Here is a 10000-nt window from a genome sequence, read left to right on the forward strand (position 1 = left end):
CCTCCTCTTTCTCCACCAGCTTCTCCCATTCTCCTTCTCCACCACCTTCTCTCTTCTCCCGATCTCCTCCTTCTCCACCAGCTTCTCCCCCTCCTCCTTCTCCACCAGCTTCTCCCATTCTCCTTCTCCACCACCTTCTCTCTTCTCCCCTTCCTCCTTCTCCACCAGCTTCTCCCCCTCCTCCTTCTCCACCAGCTTTTCCCTTTTCCCCCTCCTCCTCCACCAGCTTCCTTCTCCGCCTCCTTCTCCCCTTCTTCCTACTCCACCAGCTTCTCCCCCTCATCCTTCTCCACCAGCTTCTCCCATTCTCCTTCTCCACCACCTTCTCTCTTCTCCCCTTCCTCCTTCTCCACCAGCTTCTTCCCCTCCCCCACAACCTTCTCCCTTCTCCCCCTCCTCCTCCACCAGCTCCCTTCTCCTCCTCCTTATCCCCTTCTCCCTTCTCCCCCTCCTCCTCCACCAACTCCCTTCTCCCCCTCCTTCTCCCCTCCCTCCTTCTCCACCAGCTTCTCCCCTCCTTCTTCTCCACCAGCTTCTCTTCCTCCTCCACCACCTTCTCCCTTCTCCCCTCCTCCTTCTCCACCAGCTTCTCCCCTCCTTCTTCTCCACCAGCTTCTCTTCCTCCTCCACCACCTTCTCCCTTCTCCCCCTCCTCCTTCTCCACCAGCTTCTCCCCTCCTCCTTCTCCACCACCTTCTCCCTTCTCCCCTTTCTCCTTCTCCACCAGCTTCTCTCCCTCCTCCTTCTCCACCAGCTTCTCCCTTCTTCCCTTCTTCATTCTCCACCAGCTTCTCCCCCTCCTCCTTCTCCACCAGCTTCTCCCTTCTCCCCTTGAGAAGGAGGAGGGGAGAAGCTGGTGGAGAAGGAGGAGGGGGAGAAGCTGGTGGAGAATGAGGTGCCACCTTCTCCCTTCTCCCCTTCCTCATTCTTCACCAGCTTCTCCCCTTCCTGCTTCTCCACCAGCTTCTCCCCTCCTCCTTCTCCACCACCTCACCATGCTTAATTCACACTTCTGCACGTGAGATCGTTTTGCGATACAGTACGGTGGTGGGGATTTTTGTACGGAAGTAGCTGGCGCCGCCCAGCGGATCTTTGTAACGTTGGCTCTGATTGGTAGCAACGGGGATTTAATGACAGACACTAAATGATTTAGTGTCTATCATTAAATCATTTAGTGTTTGTCAATAATTCCATGCCTATGATTGGCTGAGAAAAAATAAGTTGTATCTGATTGGTTGATTTAATGACTATCACTAAATAGAATATATGATAGACATTAATTCGAATATGTGACTGTCACTAAATACCATTTATGTCCCACCTCGCCTGCCATACACGCGCGCGCAGGTACACCCGCACACGCAAACACGCACACGCACATATCCATGTACAAGCACACACATACAATCAGGAATCTATCAATATTGATAGACACCTGATACAGCCAGGGGTTACTGAGAATAAAAATAATGAAATTAATTATTACAATGAAATACAATTACAATGAATTACAAAATTTCAATGAACAACAATTACAATGAATTTCAAATGAATTACAATTATTACAATGAAAATAATATAATACATTAATAATGAAATTTTGTCATTATTATAACCCCTGATACAATTTGTATTACAAACACCCGCGTGCTTGCGTAGCACTGGCACACACATGCATCCGCGCACACCCGCACTTGCAGGGTCTCCCACGTACAAGGCATTGACCCTAGCGCTATAACCCTAATTAAAGTGATTACGTCACCGCGTAAGCAGTAAAAATTATGTCAACTTTTTCACAAAATATAAATGATTCTGTTTACTTTTTATGGTTAAATTGCTGCATTATACTTCCTAAATTTTGCTATTCCGTTCGATGTGAACAAACACTCGTGACTCATACATAGCCCATAGCAAGTATTTAATGTCGCGATAAATATATCAAATTGCCCAAGTTTTTTGGATTTTTAACACGTTGAGAAACAATCTTATCATGTAGGAATTTGAGGAAACAGTTAGTTCCGTTAGTACTTATATTTACTTTTCATGTACGAAACTTGCAACAGAAACTTTACAAATATACACCGTATTTCTAACCCACGCCACAGTGACACATCTAAAAGCCACAATTCTTCAGTTTGCGCATCATAACCACAATAAATGCCCATAACCCCAATCATAACCTATAACCCCAATCATCTATGGATAGGAGTGTGTACGTATAATATACTGTTATTTATATTGAGGCCCTTTAATTTTAACATATATTAATGTAATAGAGTTCTAATTATAGATATATTGCGACGCGTGTGTATATAATATAGGACTCCAACACCTAGATTATTTCCCATCGCTAACGATGACGATGTCTTAGCGATAACGATGTCCTTTCCAGCAGGAATTACCCACCTAATCACGCTGAATGTTACAAACTAGAAACGGAGAATTGTATGTAGCCTTGTGATTGGCCGTTACCGCGCAGCGCAGACAAGATGGGAACCATTTTGCAAAATCTGTTGTTTTGGTGTTTTTGGTTATGTCGGTGAAATCTGCCGTAACCTTAGGTTATTTACGGACTATATACATACACCACCAGGTAATTTCATTACGTGTCGTATTCAAATTTTCATAAAACTAATGATCATCGATCGTAATTTCTAAATTTGTAAGGTAGAGCTCTGTAAAATATTAGATCGCTCATTGTCTTATGTTAGAATAGCATGAATACTGAATAGCCTTCTCTCGGTGTATCTCTAAAGTAACTAAAGGGAAATATCACTATTAGAATTGCCACTAGTACTGATAAGTCGCTGGTAAATTACATTAACTTGTAATACCAAAGTATAGGATATACATGAAATAGGTATCATTTAGCAGAATTGTAAAATCTTTCTTTGAATCGTTTGATACCGATCCGCAATAGACGCGTGTACGTGTAGGCCTAGCTTTAGTACTATAGCTCGCGTACATTGACTGCCGCAGGGCTATAGCACATTGTCGGCTGGAAATACCAACTACGACCTGTTACCACCTGTCCCCATGAAAAATGGATCGCAAAACGCAAAGTTATCGGGCTTTTTAACACTTATTTATCTACATGGACATCTCACCTATCTTTTTGAACACTTTCAACAACTTAACACCATGTATTTGTCTTTTTATTCCACAAAGTAAGCACTAGTGGCATTTCATTTTGAAACGAAGTGGCGTGCGCACGCGTGACGTCACCGGTATTGTATATACAGGCCCCATAGCTGCCATGTGTATTGCGTACATATCCGGTAACGTCACGCGTGCGCACGCCACTTCGTTTCAAAATGAAATGCCAGTAGTGCTTACTTTGTGAAATAAAAGGATAAATACATGGTGTAAAGTTGTGTAAAGTGTTCAAAAAAATAGGTGAGATGTCCATGTAGATAAATAAGTGTTAAAATGCCCGATAACTTTGCGTTTTGCGATCCATTTTTCATGGGGACAGGTGGTAATGTCAGGTCGTAGTTGGTATTTCCAGCCGACAATGTGATATAGCCCTGCGGCAGTCAATGTACGCGGGCTATAGTACTAGAGCTAGTGTAGGCCCTACAGTCTACACCCACAGGCACAGGCACTTGAAGCGTTTCAACTGTAAACACACGCCGCCGCCATTGCGCGCACACTGACACATAAATATATAGCAGGTGAGAAAGCGCGATCCCAAAAATTCGCTCGATGCTCGCTGCATTTCTCACGATTTCAACACAAATACACATCCAACAGCTTCCATCTTTGTTTCTCCTTCAAGAACAGTGTTCACTTGTTATAAAAACATAATGTCTCTGTTCGTAACCGAGCTGTGTCACGCGAAATCACACAAAGACTGACAAAATTCTCGCGTTCGCTAGCACTGCGCACGGATGTTAACGAACTTTCGCCCATGGTTAAAGGCGGCGAAAGTTCGTTAACATCCGGTGCGCAGTCGCGCTTTCTCACCTGCTATATATTTATGTGTCAGTGTGTGCGCAATGGTGGCGGCGTGTGTTTACAGTTGAAACGCTTCAAGTGCCTGTGCCTACACCATCGCGACGTATGTTGTCGTCATCAAAATCAAGTGGGTAGGCCTACTAAATGGACAGTTCACAGGCTAAACATTCAGGCATGCATTTCACATAAGATCTGGCGAGACACAAATGAATTATTACTACATACAAAGACCCTATGTACTAAGAATATAGCTTAGGGTCGGTCTTTGCTATATCATACAATATTACAAGTGCTGTATTCTCGATAGTCTATGAGTATGATGTAATCATGTTACGATGTTTTGATACTAATCACCTGTTCAATTCCACCACCCTTTTAATTTTTTTCTCATACTACATAATTGCTGGCAACAAATAGTATTGCTTGCTACTTGAGTGAAAAATTGCTTGTTTATGTGTGTATATCTATTTCTACACACGATCATTGACAAGCCGTGTTCACCCATAGCGCTGTTAGCAGCATGCATTCTGAGGTGACTAAACATCGAATCTGTGTGTGAGACTAAGCTTGTCCAGGGCAAATTCTAAATTCAAGCATGTGGCTTATTCGTGATCTGATGTCTGCTATCTCCTAAATGTGTGTTTATGTTCTCATGTATATGTATGATGTATGTTGCTATAATTTTAATAACATGGTGTGAACTATTTTGGACAAGTGAGGCTATTAAGAAATCTACATGGGGGCCGTTGTCAGAAACATCGTACTAATGTTAATGCCGGCTAATGTTTTAATGCCAAGATAGCATTTACGACTAATGTTAATGTTACGAGAATAGCATTGACAGAAACGCATCGCAGCTATGAACAAACTTATGATAACAGGAACTTGATAATTTGCTGTCACAGGTCTGCTGATTGGATGAGAATTGATCCCAAAACTCAAATTTATATGCATTTATTGTATATCACAATAATATATATGCATATTTTGATGGTTAACCACATATAAATAATATCTGATTAAAAAACTATGTACATTCTCTTGAATTTATTCTGCACTGAAACATGAGAGGCGAGCATCATGACTCATCGAAATATCCAAAACAAGAAAACAATCTCCACTTTTATACGTTTGTTTTGATACACAATCGATAGATAAGTTGATGTCTCTCACGTGTTTTCCGTGAAAAACACGTGTGTGTTTTACTAATTCATATGAAATATAATTTATCATTATAATTGCAATTCTTTTGTGTAAATGCATTATTTTCATCTTAATCTTAATCTTAATGTTACGATCACTTGCGTCTACGATCTCGTTATGTAAACATGTTCCCCGCGGATCCACGAGTCAGCTCGTGGGAACAATCAAAACGCATCCCCGCGGATCCACGAGTCGGCTCGTGGATAGATTATTGGTTTTTGTTACTATGGTTTCCAACAGATGGCAGTCACTACCTACCTAAAAATTAAACAGGGCTAGGACTGTCATCGATGCCCACCTCATCGATAAATCGCGATGGATTTGCGTCCGATATCGATATCGAAATAAATCGAAAAATAGCGATCCGATTTTTTTTTTTTTTTTTTTTTTTTCAAAAAATGTTTTTTTTTTTCGTAAAAGCATGTCTGCTGCTTCGCCATCGCCGCGACGCCAGGTCAATCTGGTTGAATTCAGATAAATATATACTTCGCCCATGTTGTATTTAAGCACAGCGATGTATAAAATGCATAGTTATCATAGTAGAACACAATACATGAGTTTACTGTACTTTCACGGCTCATGTTTTATTACAATTATTAAATCGAATCGGATCGAATCGGATCGAAATATCGAAAAAAAAAATATCAATAATCGAATCGAAATAATTTGATACCAATGACAGCCCTAAACAGGGCCAGTCTATATTACCCCAGTCTTTCATAAACTAAAGAATACAATGCTCTACCGTTGATTCGAACGTGAAGTTATGAGTTTTGAGACTCAAGGTAAATTCGTAAAACTAGAAGGTAAACTAGAAGGCATAGATCAAAACAAGGTTTGTTTACCGATTTCCTAACGGTATATAATATAGTAACTGTGTAGTATATAAAATTTCAATGTATTTTTGCATGTAGAAAAACAAAACAAGGTTCATACCCCACACATGTGTAAGCGTTGTCACATCTCTTACCGGAAAAAATAGTATACTGTCGAATGATATCATGACAAACTCGCGAAAATCCACCGGTGCGGTGGCATTTGAGACGAAAATGCACGAAATGTCCGTTTTTTCTCTGTTCTCATATCAATATATTATTATGAAGGGGAACAATTTCCATACTATTTGAACGTGTAAGGGTGAGATAACACTCATGCAGAGTAAATGTGTCAGTTTGGTGAGCTTTTCTGTAGGAAATGTGGTTAATCAAAAAGTGAATACGCGGCAAAAACCCGAAAATCCCAGCGCAGGGCGGTAGGTGAATTGTTAACATCGGCAGCGTTGAACGTGTTAAGAGGAAATTTGCAAGGATTTTTCATTCTCGTAACTTTGCGATGTTTTTGTTAACGGTATACAAGTCAAACTTAATGTTAAGACTAATTGTTACTGACAACGGGCCCCTGATTTTTGTAGACATGTGACCTACACTTAGTGATTGTGGCATTATGTCCCAGCATATGTGATTATTTGTTCATAGATTAGTTGCCCAAGTTCATTTGATGTGAAAAAAATGTTATTTTATATGTAATATTTTTAGTTAAATGGTGATGAAACAAACATTGCCAATTGTTAGGAGTGGTAAATACTTGCAAATAGATTGTGTTTTATGCAATCTTTGTGTAAATTTTTTGTCAAGGCACCATCTGAACGGTAGTAAGCTCGCCTGGGACTTGTAACTAGATTTCTCATGGGGGGGGGGCACACATAATCTGTAATATATCATATCCCCTGACTATCTAATCTATCTGTGTTATATCTGCATTGAGAACTTATTCTGTTCATATTACCATTTTGATAATATTATTCAGACATTAATTATGAGAGACAATCAGATCTATGCAATATATTTATGTCTTGCCAGTTCAGAGTGTTAAAATTAAATTGCAGTAATTTAGTTATACATGCATATAGTCGGGACAAATTGAAATTGTATTTAGATGAGTAGGTTTAGAGTGACACTTGTTAAGATTGAGTCTGATATATATTTGCACTGCATCCTACTTCTAGCTATTTTTGTTACCAACATCTGTTCATGGTATTATTAGCTTGAACTTGATTAAACCGTGCATAAAATGCATTAAAATCCCTTTTACTGCTGAACGAATACCCATTGCATCAAATCTAAAAATTCCTGAAACTATAAATAATTAGTGCACCTTGTGTACCTGTTAATGCATATATATAGTCTATTAATTGAAAATTGCATTTTCTACAGAGCTCTTGTATGCACAACATTCTCTTGTCTTTCCCATGTGTAATCCGGTTTAATTAAAAAATCGCCCGGTGCATTAGATTGTGCATAACAATCAAAACTAATTACGGTTTTCCACATAACCGTTGAACGTGTGTTCGTACAGTGTGCGGCATGTTTGCTTCTACAATGCTGCGTCTTTGCAATAGCGACCACGTCAATTTTCCCGTGCTCACGTCACGGCGCTAGCAATGTAATGAAATCGTGGCGCGTTGCGTGCGCGCGCGCGAATCTGCGCGGAATTTAAATGCGGACGAAAGCTGCTAGCTTGACGTGAATGCCGCTGACCTTTTACGCTCATCAGCGCATAAGATGCATTGTGAAGTCGGGTCACGCGCGAGCAGCGTGGGTAGGCTAGCTAGCTGACGCTCGGCAAGTGTAGTGCAGTGGTGCGCCAAGCGATGCGTGAATGTAAGACTGTGCGACTCGTGAATGCGGACCTGCTGTATAGTGCAAATGCCTGACTGCGTGGCGGAGGAGGATGAACGAGCCTGGCAGACAACAAGGAACCGTGACACGCGCGCATGCTGACATGATCGCAGTGGGTGCCATCTATGTTTACAGAGTAATTTGTATATATGAGCGGACTGAAAGTCATGATTGTCAGGAAGTCTCGTTTCCAGAGAGAATTCGGTCCGTAGCAAAATAACAGAGTCAAGCTGAGATTCAAAACTGATGCAATTAATGCGTGACGCAAGGGGAAGTAGCTGCCAAAGTGACCTAAATAATTCTGTTATAGATCTGCAGAGTATGACTTGAAAAATTATTGGTTTTTGTGTTGATATTAATGTTTTTGTATTTCTGGTTAAATATATATATAGTATCATTTATAGAGAGATGCGTGGACTCTCGCTGATGTCAGATCAGAGAGTTGGACAGCAAAATATGATGTATTTGACTTGGGACTCGCATTAATTTTATCCTTTCATAGGAGCACTACTTACTGGACATACCTAAATAATACATTAACTGTAATTTTGTGTTAAGTGTGGTGCACCGAGGTAACAATGAAAATTGTAAAACAGTGTTATGATGTAATAAAATGCCAGAATGTGAAAGATCACGTCACACTATGTGCATGCATTTCGTACTCATGTGTACTCATGCTGTGTGAGTGTGTGCTATTGCCCCCTGCATCATGTGTGCATGCATGATGGTCACGGCAGCTGTAGTAAGACATCGCTCGTGTGTGTCTGTAGCTGCTTCCCCACATTGCACGTTTCCTCTGTCATCTAAGTACGATTCCTGACAAGGATGCGTGATTATGAGGTGGTGTACAATAACATGAACAGCCTCGTTACTCTGTGATGCGCCTTGCTGTCATGGCGATATTATCCGAACAGATGCACGCATGATCTTGAATATCGGCTTTTTCTTTTTTACTTTCATTGATTTTTCTTTATTTTTATCTCGTTAGAATTGTATGCGAACGTTCACGAGGTGGGAACAACGCAGCTAGCTACTGAGTACTAGAAACCGGCGTGACGCCGTAAGAAAGACCTATTGGTGAGCAGCTGCTCTGCATTAACGCATGCGATAGAAGCCATCATGGAGGACGATTCGTTGCGAGAGACAGACAAGGAGCGATTTGCAAGGTAATGAGCATGTGGCATGATGGTCATTTCGAGACGTAGATCGATGCACAGTAGCCTATCGTGCCACGTGCGAATAATGAGCGCGGATAGCGTGATGCGATTACACATTTATGTCATCATATTAAAAGTGGTCCACTTCCTTCTTGATGCTATCTAACCCTGCTCCTAGTATGCGTCTATATTTTGTAGTTTCTCGAAGTAGTTGAGGCAATCGGTTGCATATCATGCGGTGATGTCATCACTATTATGTGTCATGCAAAATGTGCCCCTCTGCTTATTACAATAATAGATTTATGATTCAGGCGACGATTGTAATGTATAGCGAATGCTGAGCTACGTTATCATGTACTGCATGTACCACTTATACGTGTTTCTGACTCCTGGGACCTTATGTGACATGTGTAATACAATACTGACATTCATACATAATTGCCACCCAGAGCGTAAATAATCTCATAGCGATCGTACTACTCTATGGTACTAATAAGCTCTGACGCACATCCCTTTGTGTGTACATCTAATGTTGGACATAACAACTTGTCCCCCAGTTTAGGACTAGCAATTTTGAGCAGGCTTGAAATTTTTTATGGATTTTACTGGAAATCAATATTTCTGAAATCGGAGTGGGTGGGTGTTTAGACTTATTTTCAAGACAGATGTGTGTAGTTTTTATCTCATCTAGTATACATGTCTATAAGATGATACTCACAGCAGTGATGTTTATGTTCATGGAGATGTCTGTCACTTACAAAATCAGGTTATGCCGTGGTGTAACCTTCGTATCATGTACACACTTATGATAAAACAGACACATAACTTCACTGTCATAAGTAATGTAGATGATATTAAAAAAGGCTTAGTCCTATCTGTTTTCGATGATATTATACAATTATTGCATAGTTACAAGAGAAAAATGAAGTTTTGTTTCATGGAACTATTTTTACGTTTTTCCAGGTCTAATATTGTGTGCTTATCGTGTGGGCCATTGGTGGTAAT

At 40.6% G+C, this 10000-nt stretch overlaps 1 protein-coding gene across 2 annotated transcripts in view; it reads left to right on the forward strand.

Annotated features, from left to right (window-relative positions):
- Positions 1-2479: 2479 nt before the first annotated feature.
- LOC106820970 (aryl hydrocarbon receptor nuclear translocator homolog) overlaps positions 2480-10000 on the forward strand; it is a 23071-nt gene continuing 15550 nt past the window's right edge. For both annotated transcript variants that reach the window (XM_014825590.1, XM_014825591.1), the window contains exons 1-2: positions 2480-2593; positions 8827-9004. In XM_014825590.1, coding sequence (XP_014681076.1) covers positions 8958-9004 — 47 coding nt within the window. In that variant the 5' untranslated portion in view covers positions 2480-2593; positions 8827-8957. The remainder of the gene's footprint in view (positions 2594-8826; positions 9005-10000) is intronic.

Source organism: Priapulus caudatus, unplaced genomic scaffold (genome assembly GCF_000485595.1).
Source record: "Priapulus caudatus unplaced genomic scaffold, Priapulus_caudatus-5.0.1 Scaffold54, whole genome shotgun sequence".
NCBI classification, from domain to species: Eukaryota; Metazoa; Priapulida; class Priapulimorpha; order Priapulimorphida; family Priapulidae; genus Priapulus; species Priapulus caudatus.